This window comes from Carassius carassius, chromosome 37, assembly GCF_963082965.1.
Source record: "Carassius carassius chromosome 37, fCarCar2.1, whole genome shotgun sequence".
NCBI classification, from domain to species: Eukaryota; Metazoa; Chordata; class Actinopteri; order Cypriniformes; family Cyprinidae; genus Carassius; species Carassius carassius.
In genome coordinates, this window is record NC_081791.1 from 20,015,023 (window position 1) to 20,039,526 (window position 24,504).

The 24,504-nt window shown below is 38.3% G+C and overlaps 1 protein-coding gene across 13 annotated transcripts in view; it reads right to left on the reverse strand.

Moving 5' to 3' along the window:
- The window catches only part of camta1a (calmodulin binding transcription activator 1a), a 381,282-nt gene that overhangs the window by 23,365 nt on the left and 333,413 nt on the right, over positions 1-24,504 (reverse strand). For 10 of the 13 annotated variants that reach the window (XM_059528089.1, XM_059528088.1, XM_059528087.1 and 7 more), the window contains 5 exons: positions 16,829-16,982; positions 12,005-12,145; positions 8,564-10,800; positions 8,000-8,126; positions 5,983-6,117 (listed from right to left, as the gene is read on the reverse strand). In XM_059528089.1, the coding sequence (XP_059384072.1) occupies positions 5,983-6,117; positions 8,000-8,126; positions 8,564-10,800; positions 12,005-12,145; positions 16,829-16,982 (2,794 nt within the window). Of the gene's footprint in view, positions 1-1,479; positions 1,715-5,982; positions 6,118-7,999; positions 8,127-8,563; positions 10,801-12,004; positions 12,146-16,828; positions 16,983-24,504 lie in introns of those variants that run through there. The other 3 variants (XM_059528095.1, XM_059528090.1, XM_059528092.1) reach the window with 2 other exon arrangements.

Below are 24,504 nucleotides of genomic sequence, written 5' to 3' on the forward strand. Positions count from 1 at the left end.
CTGTTGCACTATGTTGCCTCAGGATAACAAAGCAATTTTCTACACTGTGCAAGTACTTATGATAAACGGGTGATTGATTTTTCACCAATCAAAAACAAATTCCATTTGTTATTCAGTAAACTTAATTTCCTAAAATTAATTGCTTATATGTGTCCTCCAGAATCAACCCTATATGACCGTATTTTTTTTATTTTTTTTACATTATTAGAGTAACTATAATGTAAAACTAAAATCTCTTATTTTTATTTATTAACAATTAAGTTAAGCTTAGGTAATAAATCTAGAAACCAACTACCAGATTCTGTCATGCAGCACTTAATGTAAAGTATGTTGCACTAATATTTATAATATAATATTTATATATCTTCAGCACTGTTCTTAAAAAATATTAAGGTAAAACTTAGGTTTTTAAATTAACTTCCTTAAGACATCATACACGAAAGTGACCCCCTTTTAATTTTTAAGTTAATTGTATGCAACAAATGCGGAGGAAACTTTAACACTGATTTCATAATGCATACAATATAGGCTTGCGAGAAGTCATCCCTACAGAATTTCCATTCAGCATATCATTATCAACAGGTTGTCGAGGAGGACATTGTTGGAGAACCACGAGTCTAACGATTGCTGAACTCTATTTTCCCGCCACAAACCATAACCATTGCCACTAAACAATTCGTTCGTCTGACTAGGAGTCGTATTTTTGAATGTTTCACGAGCTCACTTGCGCGTGCCTGGTGCGTCGCTGTCCTCGGTTCTGAAAACAAGAGCGTAGATCACAGGACTGCTGTGTGTTACACATATACTCACACACACTCCGGTCACGACTACAGCTAACAGACCAACTAAATGACAAGACTGACGCACAAATGAGCTGTTTTCCTACTTTTTCCGTGTGATGCTTTGCTGCAACGAAGTATCAGACAGGTGGATCTCAGTCATTTCCTGGATAAAATGATCGAAATGAAAAGACGGCCAGCACATTCAGCTTAGAGAACCTTTTTTCAAATGATAAAAGGGAAATATATATATTAAGAATAATAAATAAAAACGCCTCAAAGCCGAAACAATCTGGTGTTCTGTTCAAGTTCTGTTTAGGTGGTCTGGTCCAGCATTTATTCAATACCGCCTCCTACCTCATGTATGTTTGAAGATCAGAGTCTTGTGTCTATTTTGGAAGTTGACATTTAGTTCAGGAAACTACGAAAGGCAGCCCTTCAGTAGAGACTAAATTCAGTCAGAACGGAAAAACTTGAGCCTCAACGGACTTATTTTTTAGAAACACATTATAGCATTTAAAGAAAACGTAGGAAAACGCACAGAACGTAACATTTCTCTATAGCTGAAGTAAAGCACTATGTTCACTTGGTCTTCCACAGATGGAAATGATAAGGGTTTAAAGTGGGCTAAGCACATGTAGTAACTTTAGAGACAAGACTACACACACACAGACACAAGGTTCATTTTAACATGTCCAACCTTCTATTTCACTGTCCATCGAGAGTCGCTATGCAAAGCAAACGGTCCCTTGTCTTTAGGAAATGCAGATGTCATTCATCGGCATCCTGACCACAATGTCCCAAATGGCCGTGTCTGACACACGCAGTTTGCTCCTATATTTACTAAAACTGGGCAAAATAAATATCCTTTATATACTGTGGAAATGTATACTAAAAGGTCTCATCAACAACAGAAGAAAGTGTAGAAGCGACGTGCAGGAGCAGAGAGAAATGTAAAGCCCGCTCACTTACTCTCGTACTCGCCCCCGCCCCTCTTTACTCCAGCACTACGGCCGGTGTTGCCAAGTCCGCTTATGGTAATCCACTTCGGCTTTGTTATTTCATAAAGTATTTGGGGGGTGGGGGCAGGGGGGCTGTTGCGTGTTTTGGGATCCATTAAATACATTTTAATCGTTTTTTTAATTTCATTTAAAGACACAATTTTACAAATAAATCTTGCTAAAACACAACGCCTCTTTATCTCTATGAATTATGAAAAACCATCAGCAGGAACAAAACAAAACGGAACCTCTTTTTTAGTCATAAGCTTATTCGATTAAAATTATAACGAGATTTGGCAACATAAACTACAGCTCCCCCCTGCGTGCGCGTGCGTGAATCTCGGCGCAAGGAGACGCTGCGCACGTGCCGCAGGTAAACAGACGCCCTATTTTTTCCGCGATACATGAAGACAAAACGAAAAAACAAACAAAAACGAATTTTATATATATGTTTATATTATATATATATAAATGTTTATGTTATATATATATATATATATATATATATATATATATATATATATATATATATATAAACAGCACACGCAGAACTCATTAATGGGAAAGAAATAAATACTTACAGTTCCACTTTTTCCTCAATGTTTCAAACCAAATTAGTACATCTCTCCATAAACATTTAACGTTGATTTGCGTTACAGTGGTACAGTACAGTAGTTGTACGCAGCCAGTAAAATAATTTTGGATATATGTTTTTCATATCTATAAATTGCAGGCATTGTGAGAAACCGATGTTAAAATGCTGGTACATCTCGGTAATGTTCAAAGAGCTGCATCGATTAACCACTGAATAACTACTCAGTAATTTGGACGCACACTTAAATCGGTGGACAATATGAACTGACATGAAGCCTGTGGCTTCGTACCTGCAATGCTGCAGAGAGAAGCAAAGCTCCGCCCCCATTCTGCATTATGACAAATCAAGGCAGGCAGCTGTGTGCCATTAGAGCATCAGAGCACACAGCTGAAAAGAAACGATGAATGCAGTGTCAAACAGCAGACGCTGAGGTTTGTCTCGAAATAGTTTTTATTGGACAGTAGTGCTCGATATAGAAACCAGGCTGTGGTTTAATGGCCAGGAGTGAAGAGTCAGTGCAGAGGCAAGCGTATAAAACCCAAAATCCAGTAACTGGATTGAGTATGATTATAGTTATGGCCCTCTTCTGAAAAACAACATCTGCCACATCCCAACTGTACTGCTTATAGCCTGTGCACAATGTATTTTTTATATACTTGTAGGGAAACTCTTAACATGCCAAATAAACAAGATACTTCCTTTGTAAAACTCACTTATTGTTTTTTCTAATTGCATGGTCTTACTGAATGTGCTAAGTCCATTGATATTCTACCCAGCTTCACCTTTTAAGTAAGTGCAAATTCACTTCCGAATATCACACACGCTTTAACCACCCATTATTTCATGAGTCAGAGCAGGAGTCGGGAATAACTTATAAAATGGCCTTGTGATTTCCTTGTATACTTCAACACCCTCATTTCCAGGCAGCCATGTGTTTCATGGCGTGCTTAAAGTCAAACCAACTTATGAATCAACCTAATTCAGTTCAATATCTAATTCAATATCCACTAAACCTACCTTTTGCTACTTAAGTTTATAAAACACTGAGCTAAATGAAAATACATTAAGAAACAATTCTTGAGAACTCATAAATGCTGAATAACCACAACAATGTTGTATACTGTAGACAGTAGTCTAAGTGTTCATACAAACAAATGCAATGTATTTTGAACTACATGTGTAAAATTTACTGTAAAATATATTATCAATAAGCCACAACGTCTTTCTATTATGTTAACTCATCAAAATTACTTATTTCAACTTAACAAATTAGTTGAAATGACTTGTATATCCAATTTGATTAAACGTAAAAATTTAAGGCAGCAACTGAACTTAGACAAGTGTGTTTAGTTCAGTTGCTGCCTTAAAATTTTTGTTATATATATATATATATATATATATATATATATATATATATATATATATATAATGCAAAAGACATTTTATTTATTTGCATGTCTATATATTGCAAAGCAGAAGACGTGTGTGTGTATGTGTGTGTATGTGTGTGTATATATATATATGTATGTGTATATGTGCGTGTGTTTGATACACAGTTTAAGTTTAGATTCACAAGTCCATGGTTGCCGGTGCTGTCTGAGATGTCAATGGACTGGTTTGGTGCTGAATGGAAACGGGGGTTCTAAGAAGGGCATTGGTCCTCTGTTGCTCCCTTTCTCTGCTTTCAGGGCTGTCTGCATTGCAGCTGTCCCTTTCCACAGGCTCCTCCACCATGCCCTACTTTACCCTGTCAATGCACACTGCAGTAACAACACTCACCCCCCACCTCCACAGACAAACAGCACCACACACAGGCACTGGTACTCTCTTTACTCAGACTCATAGGAGAAAGAGCACTTAGCCTGTCCTTATAACATGCGCACACACCTCCCAGATTAAAAACACACAGAAATCAGCCGTTTAGTAGATATGTGCAATGATATACAGTATGTGCATTTTTTGGTGTAAGTGCATGTGTCCCTCTTACTGTAATGTATGATTATTTCTACTGGTTTGGCTTAGGTTTCTGCTCTCCGAACATCAGGCTTGTCAAACACATGCTGTATCTGAACGCTGGCCACCACTCTTCGCTGTCCAACCATTCATCAGGATTGTTTGTCTTGGCTAAATCTCCTATCACCTAATCTGAGCAAGCAGATTAGAGCTTCGGACATCAAATTGGCAGGCATGTCGCTTTGCCCATATGCTCCAATATTTTCATGAGCTCTTTGACGCCACAGCCTCAGTTTGAGGCAGCCTGGGATGCGCTGAAGCATGTGTGTGGGTTTGTTTTTGGTTTGCCAGGCTTTAAAGAGGGCAAATCCCCCACAGCGATGGTATGATTAGATTTAAACCTTTGCATTTAAGTTAACACTAACAGACTGGGACAGCTTAAGGACATTTTGTAAAGTTCACCGATCTGTGCGTAAAGCACGTTGAAACAGTACAGTAGAAGTGTTTAATGGTGGATCTTGGTAACATGTCTTTCTTTTTGTCCCATCTTCTCACAAATAGCTTCCAAATTGGTTAACATGGTAAAACTTTTTATTTGTTGATGAAGGGATGATGAAAATTGCATATTATTATTATTATTATTATTTTGTACTGTCCTAAATAAGATATTTCACATAACATAAGTTTACATACACTCCACAAGACAGAATAATAACCAAATTTATAAAAATGACCCGTTCACCTGGATGATCCATGAGTTATGAGCTGTCTTATTTAAAAAAAAAAAAGTACATAAAATATTATGTAAACTCAAAAGCAGGACTGTGTTTTATTTTACTTAGGTTTTTTTAAATTTATCATTTACATTGGGCTTCAGATTTATGTAAATTAATGATTGTAATAGTCTTAGTTAATAACAGCACTGAGAAGAATAAACACTGAACAATAGTATACTTTTAAATTAAATAAAAGTTCATGATATATTTTTTTACATTTTAAGCAACCTTATTGCAAGGTTAATGTTGATACAATCAAAGAATAAAATTATGCATTTTTGTGCAAAAAACACCCCAAACCACTGTATAAAAACAAAGATACAAAAGTCAAGCCAGATGTGAAGAAGCAATCAGTTTGTGTTATGTCACAAAAAGCTCATCAAAGTAGTCACTGTACTATATCCAGACTGCCCATCCCCTTGACCCCAAAGTATTAACCACTTATATAAATTACTGCCCAATCTCTCCTTGTCCCTCCCATGCCTCAGATTAAAGCACAAATAAATAAATAAAAAAAGGTATCAAAAGCTCCTCCTATTGTTCTTAAAGCCCTTAAACTGATATTCTACCTTATAACAGGGTGGTCTGCACTCCCTTTGCTTGTTGTTGATCTCAAATGCATATTCAGCACTGGTATTGATTGCTCAGATTTATACCAACTCTGCTTTCTTTACTAAACATACCCTCTATCCCCATCTAGAGGTCAACTGTTAAAGCAAACCTTGAACATGGACATTTAAACTGCATTTTACCCTTCCTCAATCCAAATTTGTTATTAAACACTCACTCTATATATCTCTGTCTCTGGCTTCATGACATACTCTTCTTTTTTTCATATCAGATGAAAAATGCAGAAAAAGACAGAAAGGAAGACCTACCATCAAGTGACAGCCAGTCATGCTGTGATGAAGGTAGGGAGGGCAGTGCACGGGCTTTATACTCAAACACAACCGAGTTAGAGATGATATGATTACTGACAGCCACCTGCAGAGTCACCAAGCCTGTGTCATGGGCTGCAGACACACACAAGCCCATAATTAGAGAAGATCAGAGCAAATCACACTGACATCTATGAGAGTTCATGCAGTTCTTCGCCTTATCAGGGGTGACGTCTGAAGGTTTACAGAAAATCATTGCAATCTAGGAAAATATTTACTTTTTAATTTTTATTTGAAGTATTGAACACATTTTTCTTTTTTCTTTACAGTCACATAAAAAATATGTACCTCCTAAAGTATGTGTAAAGTCAATATTAAATGTGTGTTCTAGTTTATCACACCACAGAAAATTTTTATTTGAAAATTGAATAAAATGAATAAAATATGCGAGATTTAGGTCTCTGTAGAGCAAAAGTGGGCGTTTATGACCTTGTGGGTGTTCTCAAACTGCTGGGTGTTTTTAAGTCATGCAATCAAAATGATCCCACTTACCCAACCCCACTCCTAAACCTAACATCACTATGACGTCAGCCAATCAGGTATCATGGTCTAAAAACACCCTGATCTGATAACTCCCATTACTTTCCTGCAGAGACCTATACTTGAAATAAGCTATCAATATCTTGAAAAAATAAGTAGTATTATTCTCTGCTCTCAAATGCTGGGGGTGTGTCCGCTGGCGGCACTGAAACCACGCCCACTCGCGGAAAAGCTGCCATCTCTCAATTGTCTTCCTCTGTAGCTTATTTAAATGAGGAGACAGAGCTGTTTTGTAAATTATTGCAACCAGGTATTATGCATTTACGTGACGAAGGCATAGCTAGCTAGCAACCTCTAGGCTGTAGTAATGAACATCAGCAACTCGCAATTGAGCGGGCAAACCACTACACTGTATTTGTTAGATGTGTTCGACTTGAAACAGGGCTCTGCAGAATGATCATTAGCAGCATTTACATGGACCCTACTAATCCGATTGTAATAGGACTAGAAGCACAATCAGAATAAAAATGTCACATGTAAACAAATCAGTTGGATTAAATTGGTCAGATCCGACTAAAATTTTGATCGATTTGTAAGGGATGGTTTATTACTTTGGTAATCCGAGCGAGAGGACATGTAAACATTTGATCGGATTGAAAACCGAAACATACTGCGCATGCGAGAAAAACAAGGTTTTCTTCCAGGTGATTAAAGTGTCATAAATATGTAGTGTCCTGTCATTATAAAACTCCCCTTTCATTCAGCGTACGTGAAGTGGACCATGACCACGTCCCACCAGTCCTTGATTAAGACTCTCATCAACAGACGACTAGTTTTGGGTGTGGTAAGGGGCACTTTTACACCTTTTTTTTTTTTTTAAGTAATGTTAAGCAGCACAACAGTTCATGTGCTGGTCATCGCCTTATTAGGCACAGAAGTAGATAAATATCACGTGGGCTTTTAAAAAAAGTATGCGACAGCAGCTGGAAACTCTGCATATTCATGCAGTGTGCGCATGTCAAAAGAGTAGATCTGACCAGAAGCTTGTGACATATAAACGCGCATATAAACCCGATCACTTTATTTAGCGTTCATGTAAACACTACGTTCGGATTTTTCAATCAGAATGAATTCATTCCGATGGAAGCAAAAAGTGTCCATGTAAACACACCTAGTGTATGACATGAATACGATTGGGAAGCATGAGGAGTCGTCTGCTGTCTATAGGTCTATACTTTGATGTCAAACACCGAGCGATCTGCGCAGTGCTGCTATAAGTCGAACACACATCTTATAGTGTTAGGGGAGGGGCCATGCTCAGTGACTCATCGTTTCGTCATCGAGTCATGATTTTAGCCCCACTCAGAAAATCCTGAACACGAAAATGGTGAGAACCTGTTTAACTGTTTTACTCCACAATTAAGATTATATTATATTTATTAGTCAGTCACTTCTATATGTATAAATGTGGAATTACCGGGACAGTAGCAACGTAAAACTCCGGGCTGGATGAGGGAGGCAGGGACAGAGATCTGATCAAACAGGCAAGTGTAGATGCTGCTGTCTTCTTGCCATGGCCCTGTGATTAAGACCTTCACACCACCCTGAAATATGGAGGAAAGATTCCCCACATAACATATGCATACTCAAAGAAAATTCCCTCAGCAGGACATCATCATCATGTTTATCACATCATAATCATTAAAACGTTTTGGTATAAATGTAGCATTTGAAAAGAAAATAAAGACATGCTGAAAAGAAAATAAAGACTTCAACATCAATTGCGTTTTAAGTGTGTTTCCAAGGGTATTCTGCCATCTTGTGGTGTAATAATGCAACAGCACTGGAGATGTTTGGAACTTTGGATATCAAACATGGCATACATACAGTAAGATATTATTTTAAATAAGTAAAAATGTATAAATAATAGTATTAAAAATAATTAGTAGTAATAGTAGTAGCCTATTTGAGTATGTGTTTGTAATGGAGGAAAACTTGTACAACATATACAATGTACAGCATTTAATTTAAACAGACATACCTCTGGGTAGGACCACTCTGGAGAGTAGTCAGTGACCATGAAAAGTCGCCCAGTGGCCTGCAACATTCCCAGAGTGCCCTGGGCCACTGCTGCTGACACCACTTCAGCGACATGCATGTAAGCCAGTGAGCCTGTGTCTCCTGACCCTCCGCCAGCACCAGCACCTCCACCTAAAGACTGGGGGCTGCAGCACGACTGGAGACAAAGCTCAGAGGGGCTATATCCTGCCGCTCTGTTGGCTACATCCTCATGATTTTGCTGTTGGTTCCCTCCTGAGGTGGCAGTTCCTTCCGACCCAAGCGGGGCCACCAACTGGTGGGTGTATAATGTCCCTGCAGCCCCTACCGCTGTGGCTCCGCTGTCCACTGAGATGAAATCGTTGATGAGGTCAGAAAACTGGTTTCCAAAAGAGATGTCAAAATGATCCAAGCTGATTTCCATGCCCGTGCCTCCTCCGCCATTGGATCCGGCTCCACTAAGACCGTGGTGAGTGTTGTAGAGCCCCTGAACCAAATTAGCTCCCTGAAGCAATGGCTGTAGTTGCTGTTGTGAACCGCTGTTGGGCCCACTCGTGGTGTTTCCATTCCTCAAAGCCACGGCCTCAGCTCTGGCTCCATTCTCTGAGCTCTGCTGCATGAAGTGATCTGCTCCTCCGCTCTCTCCGCTTCCTCCTCCGCAGGCTTGTAGATGATCCCCAGACTTTAGCAAACCATCTGTCCCATTTTCAGTGGCCCCAGACTGGCCGGCCCCAACATTGTGGTTCTGATCCATGCCGACCACTTCCTCGTGCTCTGGACCAAGGCCTGGGAAACCTCCTTGGTATTGAAGGAGTTGCAGTGAGCCAGTCTGTCCCTGTCCCTCGGTGGGTGAGCCTCCATTGCAGTTGGGTCTGTGTTGGCCCTGGTGGGTGTGATGGTGGTGGAGATGGCCATTACTGCCAGGAGATTCCGTCTTTACAACCTGCAGACCCATGTAGGCCCCGTCAGCGGTGTTATGTTCCAGAAGGTGGCCCTTCTGGCTGGAGCTCTGCCGGCCTTGCTGGTTCTGGGCTGTCTGTGGTGCTTCTTGAAGAAAAAAACTTGGAGATCGGTTTTGCTGAGTTAAGTTGTTCATTGCCTGGCTATAACTAACTGCTGTGGCACCGGCGGAGTAGTCCTGCTTTGCATCAATGGCACTGAAATCCATCTGCTCCAGTGTGGTGCTTGGACTCAGGCCCCCTCCAGAGGGAAGCAGAGAGGCAGCAGGGGTCAAGGTGAGTGAGTTCTGGGAGCTTGAACAGCTTGAAACGCTACAGCTTACAACTGGCCCCACTTGGTAGCTCCCTTCTTCGGCTAGCTGTTGCTCGAAGGAGGTGTCCTCAGTCTTGATGTTCTTCACCAGTGCAGAACTGAATCCGTAGTTCGAATCGGATATAGGTGGTGAGCGTTGCAAACCATTGGTGCTAGCTGTTGAGGAGGATGAGGCACTGGATGTGCCATTCTCCTGCTTTAAACCACTTCCCCCATATGTCTGGCCCTGCTTCGGGTTGTTCAGGAAGCAGTCAGGGTCGAAGTTCATGGTGGCTTCTGGGATTTTGATGCCGCTGGAGTCTAGACTGTTGGAGAGGACAAGCTCCTCAGAGACGCCAGAGGCAGAGAGCATGGACAGCCTGTCTGCTCCTGGACCACCTGTATCTGCACTGCTGCTTCCTGGAAAGGCAAACTTGTGACTGTCAGAGGTGACTCCTAATACCAGATTATGAGAGGTGGCGTCGGGGCCCATAATATGGGTATTGTGGCCTCCAGTGGGGGACATGCTGTAGACGGGATCCCCAGTCACCTCAGACATGAAGACACTCTGGGATAGGCTGCCCATAACAGAGGCAACATGGCCCATGCCTGTGACCGCTGGGCTGTCAGCCATGTCAGGGTCAGAATTCAGCCCGCTGCTGATGGACACAGGGGAATTCTGGGTCGTGTCTGGCACTTCCACCTGATTGGTAGAGGAGACCTCAGTGCTGTTCTGGTGGAGCAGCGCAGGTTTATGGACCTTGCCATTTCGTTTTTCACGTACGCTTCCTCCTCCTGTTCCTCCGCTGTTTTTGCTGCTGTGGCTGTGTTCTGTCTTGCCCTCAGACACATCATTATTCTGGAGCTCAGAGTGGGTGCTGCTGTAACCACCTGAACGAGGGTCCACTTTGGGAGAGATAATGCGGTGTTTGGCGCTGTTACACTTATGATGCACACTGCTCCCAGCGCCTGCAGTAGAAAACAGAAAACAGCTAATAATTTTCCAAACTAAAAATTATTACTAGACTATTTTATTAACAATTAAACAATGTATTATTATCATTATCCATACTATTTTATTAGAATAATGAATATATCTGACCCCTTAATGGCATTATCCCCTTTAAAATGAGCATTATAACAATCATCAGCAGAATCACTAGTGTCATCACCAATATTTATCCTTATCAATATTATTAGTATTGAATACACAAAGCAAATGTGGACATTAACCATTCTATTGCATTCAGAATGATTCATATTTAAATTTTCATATTTCATTCCACACATTTAACATTATTCCATTATTATAAGTATTGTCAATATTTACTTTTTCCTCTTAACTTTCTTGTCCATGACAGTATCTAAATTAACACATTCAGCAATAACCCCCCTTTCCTATTATTTATTCCATTGAAACTATTTTTGAATAATACAAAGCACATGATAATAACTACAATACTGTTTTATATATGACACCACTATAAGAGACTGTTTGCTTTGTACATCAGAAGAAGAGCATTTCAAAGAATGAGCCACATAATGTCTTTGAAATGGAATAAAATGCTTTGATGCTGATGCTTTGAATGAACATTGAGATTAATTTACGTCTTTATAGAGACCATCAATCATCAATATTAATCATTTCACAAGAAGCCAACACATAGCTTTCCCGTTTTTTTAATAAATGGCTGATGTGTCACATTAGTCATTTTACTGCATACTTGGCAATTGAACTTTATATGAACATACAACAAATGGCAATCCATCTACCCCACGATCATTTGTTTTAAACACGCAATTCAATTTGCTTCACAGTAACGACACCCTATAGGAGCAACACCATGGGATTGTAAAGTGCTGTGCTGGATATTTGTGATGAAGTATAACTTGAAATTTAATTTGTTGTATGCTTGAGTAAAAAAGACTGCACTGATGCACAGGAACATTACGCCCCCCAGTGGTGTCATTGCAACAGACAGCTCAATAAATCAGCACATCTGTGAAATGTTCAGCTTGGACGCTACTCTAATTAGGCTTTCAGCCTGCTCTACACTCACCTCATTTTTTACAGTTCTTGCAGACATATTTAAAGCACTACACCCTCCGTTCTACCTGTCTCTTTCTGACGGCCTCTCTCTCCGACACCCCAGCCCTCCTTTCTGTCCCTTACCCAGAGTGCCAGTGCAGAGGCAGTTGTGAGTCCGGGGAGGAGGCTTGGTCTGGTGGCTGTCCAGTATCTGCTGTACCAGCTGCTCCACAGAGAAGCCAGAGCTGCTGTTCCCATTGCTGCAAGTCCACTTGATGCCATGAACTGCCAAGGGAGAGAGGAGACACAGTTGTCAGCCCACCAGCCGAGCCTCCCAGCCCTCCCCCACCCCACCTGAGCACTACATCCCTGACCTTACCTCAGAGCCAGACTCCATATCAAAACCACTTTGTCCAGAAAAAGAGTACAACGAGAAAAAGAGTCATTATTTTTGGTCTACTTTCGTTCTGACCTCGAACATGAACACGGAAAGTTCAAGAACAGATTTGGGCCTGTTAAGACTGAATTTTCAGCTAACGTGGGAGGAAAAACACAGAGCAAAAGTCTTCCTTCTCTCACTTCAGCTGAAGTAAAAGCCCCAGCCCTTTGACAATGGTGCTTTATGCAGTTTGCACCCTCTGTTGCCATCACCGTTTCCAAGCTCAGCCTCTCTCCTCTGAGAAAAAGAACAATAACAACAACTGTACTGTAAAATGGCAAAAGGAAAAAGAAAAGCAACAAAGGAAATGTGCTGATCTCTGGAGAGGAACAGTATTTAGAATATCAAACAGCATCAAGATACCTTAATACGGCTTGTGCATGCTTTGCTACTTCAGTGAGCGTAACAAGCTGAGGTGAGATTGCATGTGAAAGCGAGGGGAAGAAAAGGGAGGCGAAGGGAGAAACAGACACAGAGACAAAAATAGATAAAAGAGACAAAAGCGTTTGGCTTGAACTCGCAAACAGTGCTGCGTCACCAGCCGGAGCAGGCACAACAGTTGTCACATACACAGCAGGTTTCTCTGCTCTGCTGAGCTCTGCCATTCCGTGCTTGGCCAGAGAATCGCAGCGGCGTTCCATAAGCCATTACACCAGCATGACCATGCTCGAACAGACAAATCAATCTCACAGCGTGAGCCTGAACCAGAGTCGCAGCACAAGGCAGGTCATGTAATGAAAGGCCAAGCTGGTTTGGTGGATATGCCGTGACACCGGCGGGAGGCGTTGGCTGCGAGGATCTGAAGAAGAATCTTCTGATTTAGACTTGCAGGAATTCTCCCGCACTTCAGTCCAAAGTGGCCTGACGTTACTAATTCAGTTCTTCAAACTGTCGGCCCTTTGCTCAAACAGCCCATCTGGCAATGTTTCTTGTGTCTGCTCCACCACACACAGACGCAGAGTCTGAGTATCTCCGAATGTTGTTGAGGAATGAAATTCATATTTCCTTAGTGCAGCCGTGCCTAAACTGGGGTGCACACAGAGTGTCCTCTGGGGTACTCAAGAAAATATCTGGGCAGTTGACATTGAATTTCATGTCGATTTTCATCTTAAAGTATTTTTTAAAAATGCAATTGTTAAGGGAAATGGTAATTAATACATATTAAGATAAAATATTAATATGAATGTTAATATAAAAGTCTATCAATTCAAATAATATTATAATGAAATGTACACAAAAACAAAAAATGTAATAAAATATTTGTAACAATAATAAAACTGATTTACCACACCACATGGTCACTTAAAATGAGTAATTAAGATTAGTAAAATATCTGTATAATTGAAAATATAAACGATATTAAAAGAGGGAGACAAATTTAATAGATGGCATATTAAATTACAAAAGAAACTTCTTTTTTACATTTAACTTTTATATTTCTTTAATATTAAATTTATTCTTAATTGTACTTACATTTACAAGGACAATTGTGAATATATTATTCATTTTAGTGCTTTGGAAGACTTTGAAACTACTGGATTAAATGCTGCTGACAAATCAAATCAAACATTCTCTCCGCCAGCCACATCCATTTCCACAAGCTCAAAGCACTTCATAACCACACCCATCAACTTGTATCTTTAATCACAGCCTATCTCCAGGAAACATAAATCACATCAGATATCTCGCACCCTGCTGTGCGTGTGTGTGTATGTTTATAACCACTGTCTGATCATCTGCTCATGCAGCAGTGAGGGGGCTTCAGGCATGGCTGGTCCTCAGTCTCTTAAATTACATCAGCAGAGAGGAATGAATCAGGCTGGTGCGTTCTTCTCTCCAGCTGTAGTGTGACTAAGCAACCATTGCCTTCCATGACCTGCCATTTGACCTCTGCTGCAAACGCCTACTTCAACATGAAACCCCGTTTGCAATCTATTTCACTAGAGTAATATGATGTATTTCTGAGTGATAATAGATATCTTACAACTACCAATCTAGAGCCTTGATCCTATTCAAAAAAATTCATTAGGTTGCGAAAAGTGCTCTCTATATGAAGTTGGTTGAACTAAATAAGAGTTATTGGTGAAAAAAGGAATTATTTAGCTTTAAGTACAATAACGAGATAACCGTCAGAAAAAAATCTGGATTTTATTAGATGTTTCTTATAATGTAATAAGGTAGACTGATGATGAATTAAAATACATCTCAGAAGCTTTGTAAAAACTTCAAAATCACCCTGCATAACAGAGCCTGAAGGCAAAAATAACTAATCTATATTTCACACTACAATGATGCTCATTTTGTGCAAAGCAGGTGATGACGCAACCTCATCACTGATTCATTTCTATGATATCTGATGCGAATGCATTAAAAATGTTTAAAGTGGAGAAAAAGAAACTTCTCTGCAACCTATCAACAGTTACAGAAGTCTTTCTCTAAGGACTGTCAGTCGAGGAATGCACCGCTCCTAAAGCATTCAATCCCAACTGCACACCTCGTCCTGTTAATGAATGCAAGCTGTTTGCGTATGATATGGGTTACTCAAGGGAACACATTGGGTTCGTAGAGCCGATGTATAATACATCCATGAATTATGCATGGCTAATATGGTTTACAATGAATCTCTGACTATCAACAGGCTGCATGTCTGCAGCGCCACCACTAGGTGATACTGTTGCTCTTCAGATGAGCTCAAATAACGGATGGTTGTTTGAAAATTATGAGGGTGAATCTTGTGGCCCTATTAGCCTAGTCTCAGTACACCAGGCCTGACCGGTGGAAGACATCTCACACCTTTGCCATCATCCACACTATTTGCAACATTAATGACTTGTATGCATTACGGCAAATGCTTTTGGGGTAGATCAGGCATGGAGTGTAATGAACACAGTTTACTGCACGTGTCTTAAAGTCAATGTGAAAGGGAGCTCTTAAGTGATTGCCATGAGAGCTCTTAAGGGGATCGTAACACACGGCAGCGATTACAATGTCAGCTGAGCTCGTCTGTATTCCCTCGCCGACATCCTGTGTCTGAAAGTGCTGACACGAGGGATCCGACTTCATATAATCATTACCTTGACAGCCCTGTCCTAGTTCAAATGATCAATGCTAGGCATCACATAAGAGACGTGTCCTCGTAAGACTCTGGGTAAACATGATTATATGCATGCAGTCATCCCCTTTTTTACAACATCCTCATTAGACAGGTTTCCTCTGGTCATTTCTGTGACCTAGACCTGTCGTAGATGAAAACATAAACACAGTGTAAGCATAAAGCACGGGCAAAGCGGTGCTGGACGTGTGAAGGGATTTCTGGCGAGTCAGACACTCTTCCGCCCACTCATTGGCATCAATCAATACATAACTGCTCTCCTCCACTGACTGACTGGAAACCAACTTGCTTTATCATTCTGGACAGTGAGACACAGACAAGAGGCTCCACTGACCCTGGGACACCGGGGCGCCTCAGAGTGGGTGAGGTAATAATCATGTCAAGGCTTCCACATGGAGACTCCTGCTATGAACAAGGGCACAAGTTGCAGCAGGTAACATTGGCCTGGAGTAGGCTGAGCTGGGAGAGACTAACTTGTCTTGAAACACTGCATAACTAAAACAGCACTAGGCTTGCATAAATAATACACAAATTACAAAAGACAGTGTCAAGTATTGTTAGGCTAGTTTACACTGCCCTAACCAGCACCAACAGCTGTTGGGTTTTGTTGGAACAGAATTGCAGTCCTATTGGTGTTTATTGGGGCAGTGTGAACCACAACGGAGAATGATTTCTCACAAAGGCATTTTTTACAGTATCTTTGTTCTGTTTTACAGATTTTTTTTATTTTTGTATTTTTTTTATTAAATTTACCTGAGATGCAATTTTGCTACATCTAACATTATACTGTAAAATGTAATACAATTATTAACATATTAAAAATTTAAAAATTGATTTCAAGATAGGTAATATGGAGATATGAAGTGCATTTTATTTATTTATTTATGTAAGCATAAAACGAATTAATTGTAATTATAATTTTTTCCTATACATTACCTTATATATTTTAATAATTATAATTTTTTTTACATAAATACTTCTATTCACCAAGGATTATTAAATGAATCAGAAATTATAGGAAAGACTTTTACATTTTATAAAAAAATCTATTTCAAATAAATGCTGTTCATTTGATCTTTCTATTCATCAAAGAATCCTGAAAAAAAAATATTTCATGGTTTTCACAAAAAAAGTGTTTTTAAGGAAAACTAATCAAATGAGAAAAGAGTTATTTTAAGTTGTATTACACATTTCACGATATCACTGTGTTTTATAATGAATTTTTGATTAAATAAAAGCAACATCTAAGTAAAAAAAGAAAGAAAATATCAATAAATTAAATTATACTGACCACAAACCTTTGAATGGCAGTTTGGTAATGGTATTTGTTTAGACACTGTCTGCAGTGATCACTTAAAACATGCATAAGAAGAGGCAGGCTATGCATTCAGTTAATGGAATGTGATTGGACACTCACACATGGGTTTCAGCTGGCCAATGAGTTCCTCTTTTGTCCATTTGGCCCATTCTTTCTTGTCTGTATTGATGGAGCACAGGATGGGCCCACATGGTTTCCCACAATCCTCGATAGCTGGCACATTCAGGTAGTGGACCAGGACAATGTCTGGGTTCTGGGGAAAGGACAGGACCAAGAGACAGAATGAGGAAAAGAAAAAAAGAAGACAAGGTGTGGTGAGTAGAAAGATCTGACTGAAGAAGCAGTAGTACCCTGGAAACAGATTGGGCAACAACACATATATACATACAAATAATGAATACAAATTGTGTTAATGCATGTTTATCACTAGTTAGCATATTTGGCAGCTAGCCACTTGACCACATTTATAGAGTGACCGAGATAGAGAATTTAGTGAAATATGTCATTCACTGCCTGTTCTTCTCTATAATTTTAAGAATTATTGCTATAAAACACACAAACGTCTATTATTCAGTATAAAATTGCTTAGAGTCTGCTTTCCACAGGCAGTACTAGCGCAACATTAATTGCACAGGCAAATAGCGCTGAGTCTTGTGAAAAAGGTGTAATCTATAATAAGCCTAATTTACATAGAAAGGAGGCGTGTTTGTGCTGAAAAGAATGACAATGATTTAATTTAAATACACACAGCGGCACCTGGTTAAGCCAAGAGCGGTTAGTGAATAAAACCGGTTGTGCACAAAAGTTGTGCTACTGTTTACTGATGGTACATAGTGATGGTACAAGTTATTCACAGAGAAGATAAAACCAGGGACAAATCATCCCAAACAGGGATCTTCATGTGAACACAGGACTTGTGTGAGGCTTATAAATCACTTAAAAATCATTTTTTTTTGTAACATTACGGTTGTCAACTCAAAGTAAGGGCTTAGTGTATTTATATATATATATATATATATATATATATATATATATATATATATAAACAAATTCTATCAATTTGAAGTCAGCAACTGTTTGCTGGATACATTTTGACAGCTTATGAATAAAAGCGTTGTTTAAAGCATATCTAGCCAGAGTGAATAACATCAATTCTGTTCTGTAATCATAAATAGCGATGATTACAAAGCGTTGTAAACAGTCACAGAACAAGCTGTCCCGTCACCACAGAGATTACACACACACACACACACACACACTCACAAAATCTCACTCGTTCCAGCACACCAACATTTGAATGTCATGTGAAACACAGATACATAACACATACACAAAAACCAAATCCATACACCGAAACACTGAAGAAAACTGTCCCTTTCATTAGCATTTTTATTAGTTTTATGAGTATTACGTGCTGAGTGAATTGGGGGCTGCAGTTCTGCGCTGCCTCCCGGCCTGCAGCATTACTCTTCCACGTACATGCGCAAAATCTATGCGTACTGCATGCTCAATGGGGTAATACACACAAAGAAAGACATTCATACAGCCACTGGCACTTTTACAGAAAGCACCATGCTAACCACACCTGATCATGGCCATGTCCAAAAGCAAATAAATGCTGCCTTGGCAGGCAGTATATACAAAGGTAAGAGAAAACATTTGCAAATCATTCTCTCTTTACCACTTAAATATGTTCACCTGGTGAGAAGATAACATAAACTGATGAAATATACACTCCGCTGCCTACTGTATGATATCTCACAATCTCAAAATTAGATGAAAGTAGTACATTTATTTAAACAATTTTTTTATTATTTATATTTTCAATAATGATTTGTATGTATTATTTATTATTTTTGTAATAATCAATTATATAATTTAGTAATACATGTATTATTAAATAACTTTATTTTAATAAATACATTTATACATTTATAATTTATTTTGATTAACTGACTAACAAATAAGCATCTTAGTCAAATATACACATATAATATAATATAATATAATATAATATAATATAATATAATATAATATAATATAATATAATATAATATAATATAATATAATATAATATAATATAATATAATATAATATAATATAATATAATATAATAATGGCCTCAAAAAAAGATTTTATTTTCATATAAATGTTTTTGATTTTGATTTTGGGGTGAACTGTGACCAAGACATTTTTTGGGAAATTCACCCATATAAGAGAAACCCAAGCTAAACATTTTCAGAGGGATAGATAACCCACAGATGAGCCTAGACATCACAATGCATTGGAAATCTAGTCTAAAACCAGTATCCTTAGAAGGTACTGTACCTTCATACTAAATGCTGTCTGTTTAGCCATTGATGGAAGCCTCTTTAGTTTCAGACAAGGCTTGTGTCATACTAGACATCTCTGAACCCCTCTATTACAGTGCTGCTGACCAGGCAGGTTCAGACTGACATTTCCTCTCTCAAACAGTCTTCTGACTATAACTGAATGGACTGCAAATCACAATTAGAAAGAGCATTGACAATCTCTGCGTGGGACTAACAAGCCTTGAACAGTGACCACAGAGAGAGGGGACAAAATCTGCAGGATGGAAAAGGGCGACAGAACAAATCAAAAGCTAAATTCAGAATGCTGAAAATCAAACAGCCCTGTAATTCACAGCGAGAACTTTTGATTGAACTCTTCAACCAGCACACTTGATATTCAAAGTGAATGTGTCAAGGTGTTTGAACAGCACCTTTGATGGATTAAAAGGAAAAGATTTGATTTAAAATTTAAATCCATAGGAAGTCTGTCTTTCATGAGAGGATTTTAAGAGTAAGTTCTGGTGTACTATTCTCTTTCAAATGGATGGAGGGAGCATGCTGGACTGGTGTTAGGTTGGTGAGGGCGAGCTGAGGACACGCTCCTGCTGTGGCCGTGAGCTTGTAGAAGCACACACCAGCACTACATCTCCATATGGCACAAGCAGCTGTGGTGAGCACCAGGACTTGCCCTCAATACTTAACCAGCAAGAGGGGTAAGTAAAAACCAGACAAACATAAAAACATTCTCAAGCCCTTACGAGTGAAGCTGTCTGGTTGTATATATATATATATATATACAGTACAGACCAAAAGTTTGGAAACATTACTATTTTTTATGTTTTTGAAAGAATTTCTTCTGTTCATCAAGCCTGCATTTATTTGATCAAAAATACAGAAAAAAACAGTAATATTGTGAAATATTACTACAACTTAAAAAAATAGATTTCTATTTGAATATACTTTAAAAAAAATAATTTATTCCTGTGATGCAAATCTGAATTTTCAGCATCATTACTCCAGCCTTCAGTGTCACATGTAACATCCAGTCTATCACATGATCATTTAGAAATCATTCTAATATTCTGATTTATTATGAGTGTTGGAAACAGTTCTGCTGTCTAATATATTTGATGAATAAAAGGTTAAAAAGAACTGCATTTATTCAAAATAAAATAAAATTTGTAATAATATATATTCTAATAATATATTTTCTTTACTATCACTTTTTATCAATTTAACACATCCTTGCTGAATAAAAGTATTGATTTTATAAAAAAAAAGAAGAAAAAAAAATACTGACCCCAAATTACTGACCAGTAGTGTATATTGTTATTACAAAATATTTATATTTTAAAAACATAGCTTTTTTTTTTTTTTTTTTTAACTTTTTATTCATCAAAGTATCCTAAAACGTATCACATGTTCTGAAAAAATATTAAGCAGCAGAACTGTTTCCAACTTTGATAATGAATCATCATATTAGAATGATTTCTAAAGGATCATGTGATAATGATCCTAAAAATTCAGCTTTGCATCACAGAAATAAATGATAATTTAAAGTATAATAAATTTAAAAACAATTATTTTAAATTGTAATAATATATCACAATATTTCATTTTTTTCTGTATTTTCGATCAAATAAATGCAGGCTTGATGAGCAGAAGAAACTTCTTTCAAAAACATTAAAAATAGTAATGTTTCCAAACTTTCCAAACTACAATTTTCATAGTCATGAAAATAAAGAAAACTCTTTGAATGAGAAGGTGTGTCCAAACTTTTGGTCTGTACTGTATATATATATATATATATATATATATATATATATAATATATATAAATATATTCATTTTGCTTAAATAAAAGAAGTTTTTTTTAATTATAATTAGTTTGGTGTTTTATTTTCATGATAATGAAACACATTTATACCTCCATCTCTATACTATATATTTTTATATTGTATATAATATATATAATATTCATAATGTAAATGCATATGCATTTTGTTTAAAGCGCTATATAATGTATACATTCTGTGTAAATAATCTATGAATATATATTATATTTTGTAAAGAGAAATTCTAATATATATTATTATTATAGAAGTAATAATTGTGTGTGTGTGTGTGTGTGTGTGTTTAAATAAAATAGTCACAAATCAAAAATTTTAATGGTCCTAAAATATGGTTGATTTTCTTTTGCAAAAAATAATTTATTTTATTTTTCCAATTGATTTTGGGGTGAATTATGACACTGATATTTCATGAAATTCATATCAGAGTAAAAAAGACATCCAACTCCCATATTCACCCTTTCAAAACAAACAACAACAACAACAAAAAACCCCACATACATACCAACAGAAGCCAATACATCCATGACAATCACGCACACACACACACACACACACACACACACACACACACACACACACACACACACACACACACACACACACACACACACACACACACACACACACACACACACACACACACACACACACACACACACATGCACACACACACACACACACACACGCACATTCCTTTTTTCGGTCCCTCCAACGCCGACACATTCGTCCCTGTTTTACAATGCACGTTTGGCAGACTTACAACCCATCCAAATACAAGTAATCTGTGAAGCTGTGCTTCAGTCGTAAATTCAAGAGTGAGCCAGAAGAGTATGACATCTACGGCTCACTCCTTTCTCGCTCTATCTCTTCAGAGAGCTTTTATGCACCCACACAATCACGCTCGCACCCCCTCAAGACCCCTCGCTCTCTTTCCGATGGCACAACAACACAAAGAAAATGTGGAATGTCTAATAAATCTATCAGGATGCAAACTTAATTTAATTTCCTGCTGGCTGCTCTCTTTTAATAACGTAAATTTTTATCCAACAAACTAAAGACTTTCGGCCTGGATACTATTTGGAGGAGAAAATGGGATCTCATTAAGGTATTGATTAATTGTGCAATGTAATCTTTAGGCCATGTTTGTGGTACACCTCCATGGAGAACCAGGGCTTGCTTCCAGGTTTGTTGATGTGGGAGAAGGGAGTCGAAGCTTGGATAGAGTTGCAGCGTGTGCAGGGCTTGTGGTATTGCGCAAACTGCATTTTTCATTATTAAAGGCATTTATTAGACCTCAGCACCTTTACGCTAGGCTCATCCCCGGAGTGCAGAGGCGTGTGGAACTTGTACATCCGGTTCACAGAACCTGTGTTTATCCCTTGACTTCACTATTTGAGAGCGTTAAATGCTAAACGAAGGAAAAAAAAAACTTCATTAGGAAGTGTTCTGTGCTTGAATTCACAGAAATTGTTTTCTTACTCGTGTCTTTTTCATTGGTAAGCAAGAAAAACAATTAAAGCTTTTTTTTGCTTTAAGCCTGCAGAAAGAAAGCAGATCTCAATTCTGAAGGTATTTCTCTGTGTGTATGTGTGTGTATGCATGTCTGGGGAACACACAGGTACCTGGAAGCACTGAGGTAACCTGGCAACTAGTAGCTGGACGCCCACATGCATGAAGCCAATGTGGTCATGAGTGCTGCCCCTTAGCTGGCCCTGAGTGCTATAAATATCCACTAGTAATAGCTTCAGGGTCATTACTGCTACTCGGGCCTGCCTCCAGCCAGCATCAACTCCAACCTGAAGGGCTGGGAAGAAGGACAGGGTTTCAAATAGGTATCTGCATATTACGGATGATTTATTGCGGCATGGGGGTGGGCCGGCATGTTCTGGCAGATAAGTGCCTGTGCGTATGAGATTGTCTTTGAGTTGGACTTGTTTGAAAGCAGGTCATTTGGGCTTCATATTTAGCTGGCGCTGGTTCAGATCTAGAAACATGAGGACTTTATGTTGCTTGTTTTGAAGCAGGATTGCAGCTTCTGGTCATGTGTATGAGTCACTCCTATTCCCATTAAATATGTTTAAATAAACTGGATAAAATATTACACACACATTTTGTGACATACAGTACATGACATCATCCTGCAGGAAGTGATGCTTTTGGTGTGTAAATAGCAGCACAAAAATGAGCAAGTAATTATACTGTATATATATATTAGTAAAGCACATATTAATACCTTATTCTGCAAAACCATATTTTAGATACCTTAATCTTACCCTGTAACCAAATTTAACTACTACCCTATTAACTATTAATAAGCAGCAAATTAGGAGTTTATTGAGGCAAAAGTCCTAGTTAATAGTAAGTTAATGTTACAGCACTGTAAAATTAGTGTCATGGAACATACTTGTCATGATATTTAGTTATGAGACACTAGAGAAGCAAAGTCCCCATATTTGTCTTATGAGATGCATACCAGTTTAATGCCTGGCATAAAATCTGATTTATCTTCTTAATCTCAATCATTGCTGCCAGGAGTAGCTATTTGAACAACAACAGACAGTGAGAGCGTTTGGAAAATTATGGCACAACGTAACCAGCATGAATGCTAAAAACTTAAAAGCTGAAAGAGAAAGACTTGGCACTGGAACAACAAGAACCTCACTGAGGTTAAATATCTTAATTAAGCTAAAAAGCACACAAGCGAGTCCAAGAGAAGAAAGAACCAGTGCTCATGTAGTTCTGAGAGGAAAAAAACGTCAGCGAGGAGTCCAAAGCCGCAGCACAAAAAGACACGGCCAAGCACTGTGTTTGGTTGACAGGAAACCCCTAGAGGATTGTGGGAAAAAGGCATGGGAGAGACAGATCCTCTGACTCATTTCTTGTGAGCGTGGTGAGGAACATACCCACTGGGTGTACAAGCAGAGCCATTTCACTAACCCATGTTACATAAAACACAGCACTTCTGATATGCCGCAACAAATATTTAACTTTTTGTCTCCATCTGTCTCACTATTTTTAACTTGATAGAAGTGTTGTGCTCTCAGAGTACCGCTGGGCTCAGTTCTGGAGGAATATGATGTACTCCAGACATGATTTAGAGGTCAGAGTCACAGTGGAGTGTCAAGAATGTTCTCTCTCCAAAAAATAAACACCCCAGCAACCTTCAAAAGAGTGGAGCGTCTAACAGGTTGTAGCTAAATTTCACTGGAGTGAAATGGAAAAAGTTGAAAATATAAGGATGTGGGTGAAGTTCAGAATTTCGAGTGTGTGAAAGCAAGAGAGAGTATACAGTATGCTAAAGTGAGTGTGTGATACAATGTGGGCACATATAATGACCAATCCAGATGTCCAAATGTGTTTTAGGTGCTGCTGTAAGTAGAAGAAAGAAAGTCATGCCAATGCTATTTTAGTATATATGTATACTACTATACAATGAAAACATATAGTGTAGAAACAATTTCACTCAGAAATTGTTAGAAAATTTCACAATTACTTATATTAAAAATATGTAATTTTTAATAGAAAGGTAGAAAAAAAACTAGAATAGTATTGTCTTGTGAAACAGATTTAAAAAATCATTCTTGCAGCATTTTTATTCATATTTAGTTCAT